The 21968-nt window shown below is 48.0% G+C and overlaps 2 protein-coding genes across 2 annotated transcripts in view; one reads left to right on the top strand and one right to left on the bottom strand.

Moving 5' to 3' along the window:
- Positions 1 to 64: 64 nt before the first annotated feature.
- Rlbp1 (retinaldehyde binding protein 1) lies at positions 65 to 12674 on the bottom strand. The gene is made up of 9 exons (XM_026784330.1): positions 12570 to 12674; positions 10774 to 10898; positions 10053 to 10081; positions 9704 to 9832; positions 7627 to 7831; positions 5515 to 5693; positions 2557 to 2715; positions 1083 to 1193; positions 65 to 891 (listed from the first exon to the last, which is right to left on the bottom strand). Exons 3-9 carry the CDS (start codon positions 10062 to 10064, stop codon positions 733 to 735), a joined length of 954 nt encoding a protein of 317 aa, XP_026640131.1. The 5' UTR covers positions 10065 to 10081; positions 10774 to 10898; positions 12570 to 12674; the 3' UTR covers positions 65 to 732.
- A 6246-nt stretch (positions 12675 to 18920) lies between these two features.
- The window catches only part of Fanci (FA complementation group I), a 50814-nt gene continuing 47766 nt past the window's right edge, over positions 18921 to 21968 (top strand). The window contains exons 1-2 of the mRNA XM_005357726.2: positions 18921 to 18976; positions 21817 to 21919. Of these exons, the coding sequence (XP_005357783.1) occupies positions 21836 to 21919 (84 nt within the window). The 5' untranslated portion in view covers positions 18921 to 18976; positions 21817 to 21835. The remainder of the gene's footprint in view (positions 18977 to 21816; positions 21920 to 21968) is intronic.

The raw sequence follows: 21968 nt of genomic DNA, 5'->3' as shown, positions 1-21968 counted from the left end.
GCAGATGTTCGTGATTTTAGTTCTCCAGGCCAAAAAAAAAAAAAAAAAAAAGAGCTTGACACGGACAAAGAATGGCTTTATTTGTCTATCAAGGACTAGGTGCTCAGAGAAGATAATATAAATTTAAGCAAAACCCACCCAACAAGGCAAAGAGACCTTCTAGTGAAGGGGAGTCCACCCCAAGGACCACACCTAAGCTAGGTGGAGAGGAAGGGATGTGACCTCCACCCTGGAAAGATCTCAGGCTCTTAGCTCCTAGGGCACTCAGCAGCAGGTCACCCCCAAATGTGACTGTTTCGAAGCTGCTCCCTCCCTGGAATTCTGGGTGGGAAACCCCTTGCCTGCTGCAGCTGCTGAGTTTGTCAAACCATTAGTGCTTCAAGCCTCCCTTCTTTTATACAGAATTGTGAGTGGGCTTCCAGCTCCACCTTACACACACGAAGTATCAAAGCGGCTACAAAGGAAATGGCGGAGAAGCCTAATTAGTCTTTGAAATCCAGCTTCTCACAGGATTGTCACTGCCCTGTAACTGCAGAGGCAGGTGGGACTATAACTCCCTTGCCTCAGCTACCCTCTATGTCAGTTTGGAATGAGGGGCCACTCAAGCTCTCCTAAACCTAGGAAGTTTGGGGAAGCCACAGTCACCTCGGGCATTTCTGTTCCCAGTCTTGGGTTCAGGAAAGCTGAGGAAGGGCTAAGATGCTAACACAGATCATATGGTAGGGTGTCTTCTCACAGGGCTGTATTCTCAACTTGGACCCGGGGGCCAAAGAGCTGCTCAGCAACCACCTTGCCATCGTACTTGGGCAGTGTACCCCCAAAGTCAGCAGGCAAGATGTTCTCGTCAATCTCCTGGAAGAAGCTGTCAAGGTCATCTCCGTGGACAAAGACCTGCAGGGAAGTGAGCAGGGCAGCTGAGTGGAAGGAAGAGGGAGGAGGGGAGGACAAAGCTGCTGCGGGCTGTCTCTGCCTGATGCCTTTCTCTACAGTCCTCCGTGTGGAACTGTGGGAGCGGGTTGTCCACTCAACTCGGGACCAGTGTGCAGTGTCTGAGGAGGCTCAGGAGGCAGACATGAACTCACCCTCTGTAGCAACTTGTTCTTCAAGAAGGGCTTGACCACATTATAGGTGGTGGTGAAGTACCATGGCTGGTGGATGAAGTGGATAGCTTTAAACCTGGCTGGGAATGAATCCTGGAGAGGGAGGGAGGGAGGGAGGGAGGGAGGGGGGAAGAGAGAGAGAGAGAGAGAGAGAGAGAGAGAGAGAGAGAGAGAGAGAGAGGAGAGATCCCATCACCTCATTGCCCCAATGGACTCTGAGGCTCCTACTTATCAGCACACACACACACATGCTCACACATGCACACATACATGCTCACAATGCACACAGACACAGACACACATACATGCACACACACAGACACAGGCTATCCCCGTATAGTGAGGACTGATTTGTGCAGCATCACATGTTGACCTGAGTATAGCTCATCCCAGGGCCAGCCACCCGAGAACTTTGGCTTCACTTTGGCTCCAAGGTATAGGGAGGAATCCCTGCAAGTTACACAGCCTAAAGCTGTTCCATGGTGCAAAACAAAAACAAAACTGAAACCCTAGAAATAATTTGTTTTAAAGGATAAAATGGTAGCCTTGCTTGGTTATTTGGTGATTATGTGTTTGGGGTGTGTGTTCTGTGTGTGTGTATGTTCTGTGTATTGGTATTTGGTGTGTGTGTGTTTTGGTATTTGGTGTGTGGTGTGTTAGTATTATTTATTGGTTTTGCGAGACATGATCTCATGTGTCTAAAGCATGACATAGTTGAGTTATGACCTTGACCTTCCAATTCTCCTGCCTCTTGCTTCTGAGTGCTAGAATTACAGGTATGTGCTACAATGACCAGTGCTAGGAATAGAGCCATATCCCCAATCAGAGTGATTGAGGTTTTTCCAAACCACTTGTGTACTGGGTGGATGGCAAACCATTATAGACCAAATGTAAGGACATCATTGTCAAGCCTCCTTGTCCTTCAGCAACTGCCATGTATACCCATATCTCCAGCCTCTTCTTTCCCAACACACACAGGGCAAATATAAGGTAGCTCAAGGAAGAGAATGGGGGTTATCTGTATGTAAAGGACTCATAAGGGGACTGGTGATGTGCTGTCCTCAGGATAAACTCACAAGCAAAAAGAGACGGCAGGATATACATTGGCCAGACAGCCTGAGGTTCCAGGATCACTCTCATGGAGTCAAATCCAGCCTCTGCCACTCTACTGTGTGTGACCTTGCAAAGTCGCTTAACCTCCAAGCCTCAATTTCCAGGTTTGTAAGATGAAGCAGAGGACATGGAGGAGAATCCTCTCAAGGAGTCAACGAACTCATTACCATCTACTTAACAGGCTCAATCACCATGCAAGTCCGATGGTTGTTGACTGTTGAGATGACTGTTGTCACCGCTCTGTATGACACTAGATTGTCAACTCCTCGCGTTTCTTCCTGCATCGTGGAAACTGGGAAACCACCTGTGAAAGGTTCCCACGGGGCAGATTCCAAGGTCTCACCTGGAGCATGTCCACCATCTTCTTGAGATCCGAGGGGCGGAGTCCTGCCGCCTGTTGCATGGTGAAGCCCTTAAAATTCTCAACGATACAGAAGCCATTGATTTGTGTTTCCTCATTCTCCAGCAGTTTCTCCAAAATGAAACAATATGCCTGCAAAATCTAGAAGCGCAGGGGGCTGGGTGTGTGGCTAGGTCATAAGCCCCAGAGTTGATCTCAAGCCTCACAAAGCCGGGAGCACAGCAAGCAGGGGTTAAGATCCAACCCACAGAGGTGATTAAATCTCAGAGTCCCGGGTAGAGAGCCAACTGGCACCTTCCTCGCTGCAGGAATTTGCCACACATGCCCCCCTCCCAGAATACATGCTAATAAAATAACACCAGATGTCATGTTCATGATTAGAAGCCACTGAGTCTATCCCAGCACTTTTATAATGTTGGAAACCACTAGAAACGACCTGAGTATCCAGTAAGAGAGGAGTGAAATGAAGGTAGATTTATTTAAGCGATGGACTATTGTGAAGCGGTAAATCATTAACAATATGGGGGACTCTTCATGATATTTCATAGCACAGAAAAGTCTCGTGTTGATTTTGTTCTGCCTTAGTTCATTTGTTGGTACCAGAAATCATTGGTGGAGTCTTGGTCGCGCTAGGCAAGCACTATGCTACTGAGCTGTATCTCCAGCCCTTGGATTTCTTGTTTTTTTACAGAGTCTAACTTTGTAGCTCAGGCTGGCCTTGGAAACTTGTTTAGCCCAGGCTAGCTTTAAACAAGAGGTCCTCCTTCCACCAACTCCTGAGTGCTGGAATTGTAGCTCTGACCGCCATTATCCTGCCTGTTGGATTCCACGTTTCCCTGATCCTTCTTCCTTCCCTCCATCTTTCCCTCCCTCCCTCCCTACTTACTTCCTTCTTCCCTCCCTCCCTTCCTCCTTCCCTCCCTCTCCTTCTCCCTCCGTTTCTTTCCCCCTCCCTCTCTCTCTGCATTCCTTCCCTTCTTCTCTCCCCCATCTCTTTTTCAGTACTGGGGACTGAACCCAGGGTACTGTAGATTACTAAACGGTATCACCAGCCCTCTTTTCCCTTTGCATTTTTAGGCAGTCTTACTAAGTGACCAGGCTGGCTTTGAACTCACTCTGTAGTCCAGACAAGCTTTAAATCTGTAATCAGTCCTCCTGCCTCAGCCTCCCTAGCAGATGGGTGTATGGGCCTGTGCCACCAAGAATGACTAAGGAAAGCCTGGCATTGGTGGCGCACGCCTTTAATCCCAGCAGTCAGGAGGCAGAGGCAGACAGATCTCAGTGAGTTCAAGGCCAGCCTGGTCTACAGAGTAAGTTCCAGGACAGGCTCCAAAATTACAGAGAGAAACTGATGACTGATGATCCCACAGTTATATAAAGTGTGTGTGTGTGTGTGTGTGTGTGTGTGTGTGTGTGTGTGTGTGTGTGTGTAAAATAAGCTGGAAGAGTACAGAGGTAAGAAAAAAATCTAGGTCACAGAATTATAAATGATTTTGTTTTCAATTTTTGCATAGTCTAAAAAGAATAGATACTGTTTACATAATAAGAAAAGTGCATGTTTTTTAATTTTTTTCTCTAAAAAAATATACCTTTAGTTGGAGCTAGACAGATAGCTTTGTGATTAAGAGAGCTTGCTGTTCTTACAGAGGACCTGAGTTTGGATCTCAGTACCCACATCAGGGGGCTGGCTTATAACTACCTCTAAGTGTAACTCCTGCTCCAGGGGAGCTGATGCCTCTGGCTTCTCCAGGAACTAGCGCATACATTTTATTTAAAATAAGCCAGGCAGTAGAGACCCTGTGACAGGGTTTCTTTGTATAGCTGGGACTAAAGGTGTGCATCGCCACTGCCTAGCTTGTTTCAATTTTTATTATTATTTATTTATGATGAAGATGTTGGTGCCACTGATGCAGGAGTAACAGGAGACTGTGAGCAGCTTGGCATGCGTGCTGAGAATAGAACTCAGGTCCTCTGCAAGAGCAGCAAATGCTCTAACCGCTGAGCCGTCTCTCCAACCCTCCTCCCCAAAATAATATGTCTTTCTTTTTTTAAAAAGCTTTAATTCTATGTCTAGTATCTTGTTACTGCGAAGGCCTAGTAACACCCTTAATAAGAGCCGACATAAGGTAGAGATGTTGGCTATGTCCATCACCATTTAACGAGAGCGAAGGGCTGGCCAGTGGAATCTAATTTCTTCTTAAAGCCTGGGGTCTAAAAAGTAGAAAAGGTGAAGAAGACAGTCCCCTGTATTTACATACACTAGTATACTTAGAAACACAGGAGAAGGCTGGGAACTCGGCTCACTTGGTAGAGTACCCGTGTAGAATGTGTGAAGCGCTGGGTTTGATCCCCAACACTGCCTAAAACCAGGTATGTTGGCACAGGCCTGTAAACCCCAACATAGTGAGGGAAGCACAAGTTTGAACGCGATCCTTAACTACATCGTGAATTCCAGGCCAGCCTGGGATACCCGTGACCGTTTCAAAACAAAAGGAAGAAAGGAGGAAAAATGAGAGAAAGAAGAAAAGAATAAAGGAAAATCCTTCTTTCCCTTAGTCAGCCCTCTTAAAGGCTTAAACATAGGAGCACACGGAAAGCAGATAAGTAGGGCAGAACCTGTATCTTCCAGAATCTTCCAGCCCACAGCCCTCTGATCCTCGTTTCTCTGTTGCTCTCAGCTTTCAGTGTTTGGCAGGGTTTCCGTCAGCTCCTGGCCCATAGTTGCTGTCCCCAGTTGGTGTTGCTGGGGATAACCAGGCCAGTGGGCTCTACCTACAAAGCCGTGGGACTTCCCTGCTCTCCTGGAACACCCCAGGGATTCTCTCCCCATGTGGAAAAGGCCTGGTGGCAGGTGGCTGCCTGCCCTTGTCCCTCCACAGACCTTGCCTCCTGGTCAATCCAACAACAAAGACAACAGTTAGGACAGAGAACCCAGCTGACCTCATCAAAGGTGACTTCTTCGCAGTGCCAGTTTTCAATGTTGAAGAGCATAACCACTCGGCCATACTTGTCTCGGCTGGAGAGGACGCCAGGGTAACCGGCCTCAATAGTGCAGCGGAGGGCCTCCATGGACAGGCTGTCGAAAAGCTCAGGGTACTGGAGCCGGAAGTTCACATAGCCTGCAAGAGGGAGAGTTAAGGAGCCATTCTGGAGGCCATTCCAGTCACGCTCACCCACCTTCTCAGGAGGCACATGGTGAGAATCCTGGCCGCCGTCTGCGTATAACAGGAGAGCCAGCTGTCTCCGCCCCAAGTTTTCTTTCCACAAGATTGGCCTGTCCCCCACAAATGTTGGGGCAATTACACATGGTTCACAATGCTCACCTAGTGAGCTGTCCTGAGGTACAGTCCTTCATATGAAAGTGATCATATGTGTTAGGTCCCTTCCCTTGGGGACAAGGCACAGGCTGTCAACTGGGCACAGGGCCAACTGAGTGGGTGGCTGGGCAGTGCTGAGGAAAAGCCTGGGAAGATAACTCAAAGCCCCAGCTAGACTCAGAGGCTCTTCCTAATTCGGGCAGTGCCTACGTTGCCCACAAATACCATTCTTACTGTCCATGAACAGGTCCCTGCCTTCCTGTGGCTATCTGTGCCCCCAAGCTGGGGCCCATTGGAGGGGTTTAGGGAACAATGTTAAAAAAAACTGCCAACACTTTGCTACTGTTCTAGAACATTCCACTCTTCATTCCCCGCCCAGGGTTTCTCTGTAGCTTTGGAGTTTGTCCTGGAACTAGCTCTTGTAGACCAGGCTGGCCTCGAACTCACAGAGATCTGCCTGCCTCTGCCTCCCGAGTGCTGGGATTAAAGGCGTGCGCCACCACCGCCCGACTGAACATTCCACCCCTATCCTGCCTCACATTTGCCTTGCTGTGCCCTCAGCCTAGTTACACAGGTGTCTAATTTCCTTGGGGTTTATTTTCAGGTCTTCCTTTGCCATGGGAGCCTTTCTTTTTTTTTTTTTTTTTTTTTTTTTTTTTTGGTTTTTCGAGGCAGGGTTTCTCTGTGGCTTTGGAGCCTGTCCTGGAACTAGCTCTTGTAGACCAGGCTGGTCTCGAACTCACAGAGATCTGCCTGCCTCTGCCTCCCGAGTGCTGGGATTAAAGGCATGCGCCACCACCGCCCGGCCCATGGGAGCCTTTCTAGATACTTCCTTGGCAGCCTTGATCTTCTGCCCTTCATAGCCAACTGCTCATTCTTCTCCTTGCCCCCTGTCACTCAAACTCTACCTAGGTGTTCTAGCCATCAGGTGTATTATTCCCCCCAAGAGAATGTAAGTTCTACAACAGCATGGGCTGCTTGAGCTCAATGCCCTAAAACAGCGGCGGGCCCAGGGTGGCACTGACTTGACATCTGGGTACAGAGGAGAAAAGTAAAAACGGAAAGGCAATAGGCTGCAGCCGCTTCTTCCTCCCCAGTCCTTCCCTCTGTAGACACCAAAGACTTGATTTCTTCAGGAAATGCGTTTATCCACCCAGCATGCCCGTGGCAGTTCTGTCCCAGCTCCCCATCCCCAAGGTAAGCACCATCTTTGGGTCCACTGGGGTTGAAGTTTAGTTTCGGGTAAGTGCATGCAGGAGGCACGACTTCACCACCTGGAACATCCCAGAGCCAAAGGTGGGGATCCAAAGGAAACACCTTCCTTCGTCGCCTACATGTGGTACCTGAATTCTACTCACTGAGTTCCAAGACTGACAGAGAAGAGATTCTTCTAGGAATCTGGCCTTTACCATCTAATTTTGTCCATCTATCCATCCATCCACCCACCCATCTATCCACCCATCCATCCATCCATCCATCCATCCATCCATCCATCCATCCATCCATCCATCTGTCCGTCCATCCATCTACCAGCTGACAGTGCCCAAGTGATCTTAAGGACTACTCCGTTCACACACATGTGCACCCATGTGTGTGCATACTCACTCACATGAAGTATATGGAGACAGTGACTATGTCACGGCATAAGAGAGTTTTCTTTACTGTGGGAAGGGCAGACACCCTCCTCAAAACGTCCTCTTACCCGGCAGGGCCAGCCCTCCAGTGCAGGCCTTACCTTTGAGCAACTCATAAGCGCGGCCCACGTCAAACTTGCGAGCACGGATGAAGCGCAGGAGAAAGGCGCTGTCCCTGGCCTGGACCCTCTCGGCCACCGCCAGGGCCAACTCCTCCCCTGAAGCTGCCTGAGCCTGAACCAGCTCCTGTAGCTCCCTCACGGCCTCCTCCCGGGTCTCCTCCTTCTCATTCAGCTCATCCTTGGCCTGTAACAGGGTGAGATGGGGCAGAAGTTACCTTAGAGGTGCTAGTGAGGAACAGGGCAAGTGTGGGAAGGCTCAAATCCAAATTGGCCTGCTGGGAGAGCCCAGGGCGCTGCAGTTTGAGCCTTACTCCTCCTGTGCCCTCCAGGGTCAAGGAGTGGCATGTTGCTTTCCCATAGACATTTGCTTTTGGAGAGTGTCAAACTGCTCAGCCTGGATGCGAGATATTGACAGCAATGACTTTCTAACAAATGCCCGTGTGTACTGTGCTCTTAGCCGACACCCTGCTCGGCCCTCTAGATACATTGTGTGTGTGTTTAATTTACTGACTTTATTCATTGTATATGTGAGTGTTTGGCCTGCACATGTCTGTGTACCATATGCGATCTTGGTGCCTGCCTATGTGAGTGTTTGGCCTGCACATGTCTGTGTACCATATGCGATCTTGGTGCCTGTCTGAGAAGGTCATAAGAGGGCATCAGGTCCCCTGGGACTGGAGTCATGAAAAGCTGTGGACCACCACTGGGTACTAGGCATCCAACCCGGATCCTCCGCAGGAGCAACAAGTGCTCTTAACCGCTGAGCCATCTCTCCAGCCCTACACTGTGTGTTTGATTTTTGCCATGACTCATTGTGGGGGTTTCTTTGTTTTTTATTTATTATTTTGTTCTTTATATTAGTTGCCTTTTGCATTTATTTGTTTTTACATGTATGTTTAGGGGGCACACAGGATGTTTATGTGGAAGCCAGAGGACGACTTGTGGAGTTGGGTACTTGGGATAAAACTTGTTTGGTCAGGTTTGATGGCAAATGCCTTTTAGTCAATGAGCCACCTCACCAAGCCCTTATTTTTGCTTTGTTTTGTGTTTTGTTTGTTTGTCTGTTTTGGGTTTTTGTTTTGTTTGGAGGGTTTTTTTTATATATTTTATTTATTTATTTATTTATTTATTTATTTATTTATTTATTTATTGGTTTTTCGAGACAGGGTTTCTCTGTGGCTTTGGAGCCTATCCTGGAACTAGCTCTGTAGACCAGGCTGGTCTCGAACTCACAGAGATCTGCCTGCCTCTGCCTCCCGAGTGCTGGGATTAAAGGCGTGCGCCACCATCGCCCGGCTCCAGGGTTTTGTTTTTTGAGACAGGGTTTCTCTGTGTAATAGCCCTGGATGTCCTGGAACTTGCCTTGTAGACCAAGCTGGCCCCAGGCTCACAGAAATCCACCTGCCTCTCCCTCCCAAATGCTGGGATTAAAGGTGTGTGCCACCACCACCCAACCTTTGGTTTGTTTTGTGAGACAATGTTTCTAAACCAGGCTGACCTCAATTTGACGTAGAGCCAAGATTGACTTTTAACTGCTGATCCTGCCTGTACCTCCCGAGTGCTGGGATTACAGGCATGTGCTACCATGCCCAGTTTTATGTGACACTGGAGGAGGAACACAGAATCTCAGGAACTTTAGACAACTGCCAACTGAGTCACACCCCCAATCCGGTTTTTTTTTTTTTGGTTTTTTTGTTTGTTTTTTGTTTGTTTGTTTGAGACAGGATCTCTATATGTAACCCAGGCTGGCTTTAAAACTATAATTCTCCAACCTCTGTCTCCCAAATACTGGGTCTACAGGCATGAACCACTTTACTTGGCAAGTTGGTGTTCTTCTGCCCGTCTCCCAGAAGAGCAGGCTAAGGGGGCTAGAGGTGATGTGTTCTTGTCCGAGTTCCCCAAGGAGGAGGACGGCCCCCTCCCTTCACTCAGTGACCTCCCAGACTTGAGGCAGCAGGAAGGAGAAAGGATTCTGCTCTGCCCACCCCATCCCTATTGTGCTCCATACCAGGTTGCCCCAGACAGCGCTTCACCCACTCCCACTCTGGCACCTCACCTTCTGCAAAGTGTGGCGAGGGAGCTGGCTGCACAGGCCAAAGACGGGACCGTGGTCCTTGGTTGTGAGCTGTTCCAGCTGTGCCCGGAGCTCCTGCTCCTCTTCAGGGACCATTCGGAATGTGCCCACCTGAGCAGAGAGGAGTCATGTGGAAGGTCGGACAGCTCCACCCCAGCCCCCACTCCAACAGCCAGGACCACTGGCATAGGGGGCTTGCTGAGATCTTGCATACTCCCTTTGGCCAAGAACTTTGCTAAGCCTCCTCCCTTCGGCAGATGGGGGGGCCCCAGAGAGATGGTCACAGTGTAGGGAGGAAGGAAACAAGGGAAGAAGAGCCCATGCTACTCACCCCCTCTGACATATTGCCTCTCGAAGACACTGAGGGGAAAGAAAGAACCTGTTTGCTCTGCCCTGGCCTCTCCAGATGGCCTGTCCCCAGCAGCCAAGGAAGTCAGGACTGTGGTGATATTGGAGGAATTGTTCTGTTTGTCCTAGAACAGTGGCTCTCAAGCATTCAATCCCCCCACCCCTGCTAGGTGATTGGCCAGAAATTCAGATGCATGGGTCCTGGTTCCTGAGATTCTGACTAGAGAGCTAAAATTAGGGTCCCCCTCCCCCACCCAGCTCTGAAGGACAAGGTTCCTGGGGTACACTTTGGGAACATGCCTTTGGAAGGAACACACCACTGACACCCTACTTCAGCTGTGGCTAGCTAGGAATAAACCAGAAATGGACCCCATTCTCAGCTACAGGGCCAGGTCACTATAATAAGGGAACCTCTTTTCCGTTCTGGAAGCCTTCCTTCCCCAGTGCAAATGGGCACCCCAGAAACCTCTCAGCCCAGGGGATGGCTCTGTCCCCAGTGTATTCGAGCAATGGTGAGCCGTGGTGCCGCCAGGCCTGGCTGTGTGTTCAGGGCTAGGTGGCGCACTAAGAACTTTCAAATTCATTGTCTCAGAGCCAGGCATGGCAGCACTGTTCCTGTTTTAGCTAAGGAAAATCAGAGCCAGGAGTGTAAGTGACTTATCGGTGGTAACACAGCCCAAGGAAGCCGGGGACCGGATACCTACCTAAGCTGTGACTCCGGTAGGCAGTAAGGAGCAGTCTGGGGCAGCTGGATGTGGGTCCTGGGTTCAAACCCTGTCTTTCACACTTGCAAGTTGAGTGATTTCACGTGAGTCTTGACTATTCCCTGCTGGGATGGAAGGATTGTGAGATGTAATTGAATAACGTGCACACCAGCAGCCCTGGGCCACTAGAACAGATTTCAGTCATGGCCCATATGTTCCCAGACTTTCTCCTCCCAGGCCTAAATGTCCCCAAGTGACTGTGAAGAGCTTCAGTTCTGTTTCTGCCTGTGACCAGAGTCATTTGGTCAGCTCAGCTATATACTCATAGCTGCTAAGTAGCTGGGACTTGAACCTGTGTCTACCTGACACTGAATCTCTCTGATGCATCCAGTCGTGTCGTCTCTGTGCAAGCTCGTGTGTGTGTGTGTGTGTGTGTGTGACCGAAACCTTGTAGGCTAGAGAGATCTGGATTTGAAACTGGCTTTTGCCGCCTGTGTGACCATAGGGAAGTTGTTTAATTTTGACTGAGACTGAGAGCAGATTGAGGACAATAGCATCTACCCAAAGCGATTGTCATGATGACCACAGGGTTTTTGGGACATAATCTAGAGTGGAATCTTGCTCTACAACAGAGCCCACTCTCCCTTTCTTAGCATCACACCAAAATGAACCCAATTTGTCCACTAAAACTTGAGGATCCTAGAGACTGAGTGTCTCCCACATTCTGGATCTGTCCTTTCCCTACCATAGCCCTTCAAGGACAAGGGAATTCTGGGGGCTCGAATCTGCCTATAGGAACCAAATATGGGCTGGAGAGATGGCTCAGCGGTTAAGAGCACTGGCTGCCCTTCCAAAGGTCCTGAGTTCAATTCCCAGCAACCATATGGTGGCTCACAACCATCTGTAATGAGATTTGCATTACATGGAGGCAGAATGTTGTATACATAATAAATCTTTAAAAAAAAAGGAACCAATACAAGCCAACTTTTTGGAGAGCAGACATTTGTCCGAACATATGGGCATAAAGACCAAGGGCGGAGTACAGTGGCACACACCTATAATGCCAGCACTTGGGAGAGAGAGGCAAGAGGATCAGAGGTTAAGGTTATTCTCAGCTAAATAGTGAGTTCAAAGCCAGTCTGCACTACATGAGACTCTATCTCAAAAAACAAACAGCAAAAGCTGGGCATGGTGGTGTGGTGGTGTACCTCTTTAATCCCAGCACTTGGATCTTTGAGTTTGAAGCAAGCCTGATCTACATAGGACATTCCAGGACAGTCAGGACTATGAGGGGGAAACCCTGTCTCAAACAAACAAACAAAGCAAAGCAAGACTGAAGAACTTGAGAGGGATTAGTGGATACCCTCAGCCAGATAAGCAGATCACGAGCGCAAGACCCAGATCTTAGAAGGTTAAAGTCAGCACAGAGAAGCAGTTAGCTCTTATTTTTATAAAGTGCTTATTCAGGATCTGTATGCACGTATGTCATGAAAACATGCTCCCCCCAGCTCCATATCGTCATTCTCTGCCATTTAGAATTGGCAAATAAAACACAGTTAATTACAAATACAGCACATAAAAGGTATTTGATCATCTGCAGTTCTAATTGAATTAGGTACTCCACATTTGTAAGTGCTGAGTCTGCCTGTAGAAGGGTCTGGCTTACCCTGAAGAATGGCACACTGCTTTTCAGGCAACCAGAGCAGTCTGAGAGGTGGTGAACCCCACCCCACCCGACCACTCACCCCCACAGACTGTCTTATGCTCCCCGCCAGCCTTGTTACTGACTCACTTACCTGACAGCTCGTCCTTGGGGTCCTTGGGACTGCGGGAGCCTCTGAATTGTTCTGGCGCTCTGGAAACTGCCTCCTTTGGAGGTGTGGTCAGGTCAGCAAGCTCGGATTAGTGTGTCACAAGGAACTTCTCAGACCCACTGTTTCCATCAAATCAGGCTCACAAGAGGCCCAGAGTGAAACAAGCAGAACATCCTGAGGGAGAGGGGAGAGGCCCAGCCTGCGGGCAGCCATCAAAGCCTCGCTTTGTGAGCTTCTGCCTGAAGCTCTGTTCAGCCATGTGGAAGCCACTTCTCTGGGATCTGGGCCAGCCCCATCCCATTCACCTGCCCTCTCCCTTCTCAAACTGGGAGGCAGGGGAGCCTGGGAGAGTGAGCACTCACTCCCCACAAAGGGGAGGACATATACAGAAATGAAGAGAAATTGTAAATGTGGTCTTTAGAGTGATCCAGGCCTGTGGTCCACTGTCCCAATGTGAGGGAGACGGACCTGGTGAAGCTGAGCAGGGGAGGACCTGCCATGTAGCCTAAGCTGACCCCAAACTACACGGCCCACTTGTTCAGATGTGTTTGTGGGCTGCTGAGGATCGAACCAGGGCCTGACACATGTAATAGCTCGATTTCACTGCATGGTGGTGGCCCACACCTTAATTCCAGCACTCAGGAAGCAGAGACAGGTGGATCTCTGTGAGTTTGAGGCCAACCTGGTCTACAGAGGGAGTTCCAGGACAGGCTTCAAAGTTATAGAAAAACCCTGTCTCGAAAAGAAAAAAACAAACACAAAAACTTCATTTCTAAGTCATTCCCTCAGGTTCCACCTCCTCCACCACATCTCCCGTCCCATGTCCTGCAGCCGAGGTAGGTTTTGAACTTCTGATCCTCCAACCTCTTCCTCTCAAAGGCAAGAAAACAGGTGTGTGCAGCCACATACAGTAGGTCTCCCTTGCCCAACTTGCAATCCTTGCTCCAGCATCTTTCTTTCTTTTCTTTTTTTTTTTTTTTTTTTTTTTTTTTTTTGGTTTTTCGAGACAGGGTTTCTCTGTGGCTTTGGAGCCTGTCCTGGAACTAGCTCTGTAGACCATGCTGGTCTCGAACTCACAGAGATCCGCCTGCCTCTGCCTCCCAAGTGCTGGGATTAAAGGCGTGCGCCACCATCGCCCGGCTTCCAGCATCTTTCTTGACGTAAGGTTATTTCTCTAAGCTGATTTCATCTTCTCTGAGAAGTGTGATGGCTAGAGGCTGTGGGGAAGATCAGGGAGGACCACACAACACCCACTTCCGGTGCCTGATCCCAGCGAAGTATACTGGAGAGCTGGCAATTTTGCCCAATGTAGAATCTGTGGGTTCCTATGTGAGGGGAACACACCTGAGCCTCAGCACAGCCAGAAACTCTTGAGCAGCCCTCAGCAGGGGACATCCAACCTCTGCCTTGGTGTTGCACGGGGGTGTGAGGGATTGTTGTGCCCAGACTCTTGCCCCCAAAAAGACCACCAGGGATCCGGGACTTGGATGCAAAAAGCAAGGTTTATTCCAAAGCACAGTACTAGTCTAGGCAGGGAACTCATCCAGCACACTCAAGGCAGAGAGGGCAGAAGGAGCTGCCTTCTAGAGATTACAAGACTTTTTATAGACAATCTCACCTAATTTGCATACCCAGACCCAACTGAGGGCAGCAAATGATTACAAAAGGGTGTGAAATGCAATAAGCATGATATTATTATGCAAATGAAGTATGGACATAAGTACGTTCTCAGTTGGCCCGTTCCTATCTGTCCTTGGGGTATATAGATGAAGCATACTATGGACATATTTTTAATTGGTCAGTTCTTGGCTATTCTTGAGGCAATGCTCTCCCAGTTGTTATCAGCTCCTGCGATGGCCCTTGTCACGTATGAAGTGTTTTTCAAAACAGCCTAGCCTAAACAGCGTGGTTCAGGCAGAAAGCAATTAGGTCACTCTGACCGGTTTTTCATTTCTCTCAGGATGCAAGTCCTTTAGATCATTTTCTGTAGGGGATTACAAAGCCAGGGAGTTCTGTACTAAAGAGAAAAGTTCTCTTTAGTCAACCTCATCTTAGTCAGAGCCCAAACAGCCCACCTTCGGCCCTGGTTCTCTCTCCTAGGGATGCTCAGGCTGGGTTGAGCTCACGGGCACAGGTCATTCTCTGGAATCCAGCCACAGAAATGGTTTGCTCTCACCACAGTTTTGGGTTTACATAAGAAAGACCATGTGTAGACTCTGAAAGAAGACAAAGCTACCCACAAGCTAAGGAGGTGACATCAAAGGATAACGCCTTGGTCTCAGACCTCCAGTCTGGGATTCTAGAGAATGAGTTTCTGTTGGTTAAGTCACCCAGGCTGTGACACTTTATTATCCCCAAGGATCTTCACTGGGTGTGAGGCTCCCAAGAGAGGATAAGACTAAGAGGCCAGGCTGTCCCCCAAACTGCTAAGACGCTCCATCAGGACTGAATAAAGAAAGGCCTCCATTGCAAAACATCCCTGTTACCCAGAGACTGTGAAGTCCATGGCACAGCCTAGTAGACGAAGGGCTGTCTAAAGCATCAGGTTCTCAACCCGGGAGTCATGACCCCTGGTGTGGGGGGGTTGTCACATACCAGATATCCTGTATATCAGATATTTACATTATGAGTCATAACGGTAGCAAAATTACAGTTATGAAGTAGCAACAAAATAACTCTATGGTCGGGAGTCGCTACAACATGAAACAATATTAAAGAGTCACAGCATTAGGAAGATTGAGAACCACTGGCCTGGAGCATCTCAGGACACCAGCCGGCGCAAAGCACACATTACGGCTCAGAGCTCTTCTCCTGCCTCCTTCTGTCCTCCTCCCACCCCAAGAGTCCTGTTTACCTCTAGCTCCTCTGGCTGGAACAATGGTGACACTGTCCTCATTGGCCCACAAACCTATGCTGGCTGCACTGGCAGAAGTGCTTGGGCTCCCTGGCCCGCCTGGCCCCAGCTGACTGCAGGCAGGCAGGGAGGGCGGGAGGGGGCTTGCATTTCTAGGGTCAGTGTACTTGTGTAAAAGTCTTTCAACACGTTTCTGTCATGAGCAGAAACAGATGGGCTTGCCTGCATCTGAAGTTACTGAATAAAAGTAAAACCACAGCTTGCTTGGCTGCAGTTTCCCAAGTAATTTTAATTTTGCTTGAAAAGTTGGCCATAGACAATCATTAAAATTTTATTCCAGTTTTAATTAACAAAATTAACTCTTAAGCTTTCGCACACCCATATATTTGTGTACATAAAAAAATAAATATAGAGGTACATACGTAGACTTGTTTATGGCAGAATGGCCATGAAAGTAAGGCCGCATACACGATTCAGAAGGGTGTTCAATAAGTCTTAGGAACCCAAGGGCTGAGTTGTTCTGGTGCAGAGGAGTCACACCCAAGCTGAGGAAGCCATTTAAGGGTCAGCTTGAAGTGAGATCTCATGGACAGGAGAGACTGTGGGCTGGACCCGAGAGACAAGGTCAGGAGACAGTCACTATGGCAGTTTTATTGGGTGAGGATTGCAATGAGAGGTTGAGTGACAAGTCAGAACGTCTACCACATGTTGATCTTGGGGTGCTCTATGTTTTGCCATGTGGTCGTGGTATTACCTCATTTCTACATGTCTTGTTTCCTCCGTGGCCTACTGGCATCTGCTTGACTCAGCCTACGCTCTCTCTATATCTCTGTTTGAATTTCCTGCCTGGCTTTGCTGTGCTAAGCCACTGGCTGAAACAGCTTAATTCATCAACCAACAAAAGCAACATATATACAGAAAGACAACCTATATCATCCCACCAGAAAAACAATGGACTAAATTTCCGAACTGTAAGTTAACCCCCAATTAAATGTTCTCCTTATAGGAGTTGCCATGGTCATTGTGTCTCTTCACAGCAATAGAAACTCTGAAGCAGAAGTTGGCACTGTTCTGGTGGAAGCTCCACCCCAGCCCCTGGCGCCCATATACCCAAAGAGTCTGGACGCTCTGGGGGACACTCCAGCTCAAGCCCCTTCCCCATCTCTCTCCAAACACTGCTGCATCTCAAAAAGTCCACCAAATGATGACCTCCCCTCCCCTAGAGATGCTCAAGACCACTCCCACAGGGTATATAAACTGTCCCCCCGAAAACAGACACGTGTTTTTTCGGTCTCCTCTCTGGAGGGTCAGAAAATCATCTGGACGCATTTTACCCATTAAACCTGGGCCTGTTTAGATATACCTTGATTTGGTCTGATTTGATTGCTGCATCAGCAAAGAGACTTATTTGGGGTGTAAAGCTTCTCAGGTACCAGGAGTGGGGTATTGCTGTGATAGGCCTGACCATGTTTTTATTTGGAGAAATGTGGACTTAAGGACTTTGGGTTAGGAAAGCAGTGAAATGCTTTAAGCACTGCTTAATGGGCCATATCGGAAGGAATATGGAAGACAGTGGTGCTGAGGGTGATTTGAACTGCGAGGACCTGGCTTAAAAAGGTTTCAGAGGAGAAGAATTATAGTATGTGACCTAGAGACAGTTCTTGTGATATTTTGGTGAAGAATGTGGCTGCTTTTTGCCCTTGTCCAAAAAGTCTACCTGGGTCTTCATGCTTGCTACATAAGAACTCAACGAACGGAGCTACACCCCATGCCCTGATTACATTTCTTTGACATTTGAGATTGCTGCAAGTCAACACTGTCAAGTGCTTCTAAGTGTGGGCTCTTTAGACTCCTTGCTGATTCTCGCAAGTGGTGCTGCTCTTTAGCCCAGGTTATGAAAGAACCTGGGGCCGGGCGGTGGTGGCGCACGCCTTTAATCCCAGCACTCGGGAGGCAGAGGCAGGCGGATCTCTGTGAGTTCGAGACCAGCCTGGTCTACAAGAGCTAGTTCCAGGACAGGCTCCAAAGCCACAGAGAAACCCTGTCTCGAAAAACCAAAAAAAAAAAAAAAAAAGAAAGAACCTGGGCTTCTAATAAGTGCCCTATTGAACCTTCTCTGGTCATGCCCTTCCAGAGTCCAGGGAACTAAAAAAAGTGCCCCCCAGTACCCGCATGTCCTCTTTCGAACATGTTTTCAGTACCTCATTAGATATCCTCAAGTTTGCAGCCCCTTTTGGGGGTCTTTTTTTTTTTTTTGAGGTCCAGCCTCTACAGAGTGTTGACAGAGGTTTCTGTCCTGCCTGGTCCTGCAGCTGTTCAGTCCCAAAGAAACACACAGAGGCCTACATTAATTATCAACTGGTTGGCCTATTAGCTCAGGCTTCTTATTAACTAATTATAACTTACATTAGCCCATAATTCTTGTCTGTGTTAGCCATATGGCTTGGCACCTTTTATCATCAAGGTATTTTCATCTTTCGTCCTCTATGGCTGGGTGACAAATTCTTCTGTTCTGGTCACCTCCCCCATACTTCCTGCTTGGCTACTGGCCAAACAGCATTTTATTAAACCAATACAAGTGACAAATCTTTCCAGGGTACAAGACTATTGTCCCACAGCAACAGAGTGGGCCCACCAGGGTGTGAGGCACTATGGGTAGCTGAGAAGTGGCTCTGCAGGGAAGACAGATGGTAAATATTCAGGGTGGGTGTCCACAGTAGGTCCACAAAGTCACCCCTTTGATCCCCACTGCCACAGACAACTTATAGCTTCTTAGGGGGCCCTACTTCAGACCTCCGAACTCAGCTCATCATCTCTTTAACTCTCTGGGGCACTCATCTGAAAAGGACATGGTTAGACAATGTGAATACATCCATGACCCCCCTGCCCCCTCATCCCTAATATTAAAGAAATGTACAAGCCTCTGCTTCCCCTCCACCACCCTAAGAACCTTCACATGCTTAACTAGCCAGGAGCTTGTTAACTGTGGGCTCGTTACACAAGCTGCACCCTCAATCTAAAGTAGAACCTCGGTCCACTGCTCCATTGATCTTGACAGTCAGATGCTTATTAACAAATATGTATTGAACATTCAGTGCTTCTGGGAAAGTACCAGCTCAACGTTGAGGTTACGTAAGGGAGCAGACATGCTTCATCTCCCCACAGACAATGTGAATTTTGAGCGCTCCCTCTGCCTTTCAGGTGCTTCAAATGCAAAGACCTGCATAAATCCGTCTATTGATTCAATCCTTTCCGCACAGGCTTCAACACTTGTTGAGCCCAGTTAAAGCTTGGCTAGCTCAGACCATAACGCGCATGCTCACTCTGGGGTCTCCAAAGCGAGTAAGCGGGTCGAGCCTCCCTTGCGAACTTTGCAACCACAAATCGCAACGCCCCCCTCCCCATCAGCTAGAATGGTACGCTCCGCCTAGCAAGGGAGTCGGAAATGAACTACGGGGGCGGAACCTGTTGCTCCAGACGACGGAAGTGCAGCTGTGCGGAGTTGAGCGGGAATTTGGAAGGAGGCTGCGGCGAGGTTAGGATGACTTTCCAGGGTCTGCGCGCACAGGGCGGGAGGAAATGGGCTTGGGAGGACAGGCGGGTCTCCTTGCGACTTGGCGTTCCCCATGCCTAGTGCCAGCGCTGGGGTCGGGTGCCTCTGTTTTGGCGGGTTTTTCTGCGGCGCGCCTCGCTTAGTCTTCCCTATTGGTCCTGCCCTTCGGGGACGTCCCCGAGCCCCGGTGTCGCCCGTGGAGCCCAGTGTCGCCCGTGGAGCCCAGTGCCAGCGGGAAGACAGGCCAGTGGCACTGCGTAGGATCGGCAGGCTGCTCAGGAGGTGCCCTCGTGAGTAGAGTGGAGCTCCAGAAGCTAATAACCCGCACCCGATGTTTTGTTTTTTCCATTTATATAGTGTTTACAAACCAAACACCCAATCTTCACTAGATGTTTAGTATATTTTCGGCACTGTATTTAAAAGTTGGGACAGAAAACTGCACTGGATGCCTCGTTTTATGGTTTCTGTTTCTTTTTCCCTTTCGTTCTGTTTTTGAGCAAGGGTCTTATGTAGCCTAATTGGCTACAACTCTGTGCAGCTGAGGATGACCTTAAACTTCTGATCTTGTCTCCACCGCCCGAGGGCTTGGATTACAGGCATGCATTACCATGCCAGGTTCACACAGTTTTGGGGTGGCGATGACATCAAACCCAAGGCTTCATGCCTGTTAGGCAAGCCCTCTAACGACTGAGTGACATCCTTTAGCCCCCATCAGATATTCATTAGGTCCTTAATCTAAGCTTGTTCTTGTGCTCAAGATCACAATGATGAGCAAAACTGGATACAGCCGTGGAATTGTAGACCCGTGGGAGGCCCAGCTGTTAATTTAAAAATGTAGTATTAAAAGTTGGTAACATCGTGGAAGCAATTTTGCCGGTGCTTCCAGAGCATTTAACCCCAGCATCTAAGAGTGTGGGTTGATCTGAGGTCTGAAGGTTTTGTAGAAATTGAACCTTCGAGAGCAAGGAAGGAAGGGTGGGTCTTTATTTTGTTTCAGATGAGAACTCCTATTGGTAAGGGCCAATAAGAGGAAGACCTTGTGGCTTTGAAGGCCAGAAAACAATTCCTTGTTCTTAGAATAGAGTGATAAAATAGGAAAGCAGTTAGCTTTATATCCCTTTTCATGACTCAAATTTCCATTACCTGCAAACAGCCCTTTCTTGTCACCCAGTTTAAACTCTGTTATATGTTTTTCTGGTTTTGGTGGTAAGTGCATAAAAACATATTTGATAGAGACAGTGTAAAATCCAATGTGACAATCCAGTGCTTCAGAGTGGCTGCTCTAACTGTATGGACATTCACTGTCATGTATAGACTTTGGGCCTGTTTAATTTCATTGTGTGATTTTTGTTTCTTATTTGCTAGCTCTTTATAATACAGTTTTAATGTTTGTGTGTGTGTTTGAGACAGAATCTCATTTTATGTCGCTCTAGCTGTCTAGCTATATTGGAAGTCCATCTGTAGACCAGACTGACCTTGAACTCACAGGGATCCTCGTGCTTCTGCCTCCCCAAGTGCTGGAATTAAAGGCACGTGCCACTACCACCTGCTGGAAAACCACTTTTAAAATAAGGATAGACCTAAAAGGAAAGGCTAGATTGGAAGGAAACTATACAATTTATTTATTTATTTTTTGCTTAAAAAAAAAATCTTTAAGCCGGGCTGTGGCGGCTCATGCCTTTAATCCCAGCACTCGGGAGGCAGAGGCAGGCGGATCTCTGTGAGTTCGAGGCCAGCCTGGTCTACAAAGGGAGTTCCAGGAAGGCCAAGGCTATACAGAAAAACCAAAAAAAGAAAAGTAGTCTCTTAAGAAAAATCCAGACTTGGGGGCTGGAGAGATGGCTCAGTGGTTAAGAGCATTGCCTGCTCTTCCAAAGGTCCTGAGTTCAATTCCCAGCAACCACATGGTGGCTCACAACCATCTGTAAAGAGGTCTGGCGCCCTCTTCTGGCCTTCAGGCATACACACAGACAGAATATTGTATACATAATAAATAAAATATTAAAAAAAAAAAAGAAGTTCCTTTAAAAAAAAAATCCAGACTTTTCTTCTAAAAACACTTTTAATGTCACTGGCCTGGCTTCTCACTTGTAGTTTGAGCTGGCCTCAGACTCACTGTGTAACTGAGAGCTGGTCTTGAATTCCTAATCCCTCCTCGCCCTCTCCTGGTATAAGCTAAACAGCTAGTGCTTATGATCTCCACAACTCCTGACCTGCTCTCCTCCTTTTTTATGACATGGGAATTGAACCTAGGGCCTTGTCATGCTAGTCACGCACTGTGCCACTGAGCCACATCTTCTGCCTTACTTGTTTTTTTTTTAATTATGTATACAGTGTTCTGTCTGCATGTATGCTTGCACACCAGAAGAAGACACCAGATCTCATTATAGATGATTGTGAGCCACCATGTGGGTGCTGGGAATTGAACTCGGGACCTCTGGAAGAGCAGCCAGTGCTCTTAACCTCTGAGCCATCTCTCCAGCCCTACTTGGTTTTTTTTTTATACCATTGAATTGGCATTTATTAAGGGTTATTTAATGTTAGGTTATTCATTTGTTGAACAGTGTTTTATTATATGTTTATATAGTCCTATATGTTTATAATATGTCTGATACATAGCTAAGTGCTGAATAGATGGTGCAAATGTCTGCAGAAGCTATGAAATCACGTGCAGAATTGTAGGAAATTCGTAAGACTTGATGAGGATAAGCATCATCTTACACGAGGTTTCCATCTGCTGAACACTACTGTGTTGTCTGTAACTGATGTGAATTACTTCTAGAAGCTTCCAGCTGTGACCTTTTTTATTTTTCTCCTTACAGTTCTCTGCTATGAGCAACAATGGACCTGAAAATTTTATCCCTAGCAACAGATAAAACAACAGATAAGCTGCAGGAGTTTCTTCAAACCCTGAAAACCGACGACGTGAGTACTGCTAAAAGCAAAGGCCAAGGCTGGAGAGATGGCTCAGCGG

This window comes from Microtus ochrogaster, chromosome 22, assembly GCF_000317375.1.
Source record: "Microtus ochrogaster isolate Prairie Vole_2 chromosome 22, MicOch1.0, whole genome shotgun sequence".
NCBI classification, from domain to species: Eukaryota; Metazoa; Chordata; class Mammalia; order Rodentia; family Cricetidae; genus Microtus; species Microtus ochrogaster.
The sequence above is the reverse complement of the archived record's forward strand: the minus strand, read 5'-3'. Positions and strand labels throughout refer to the sequence as shown.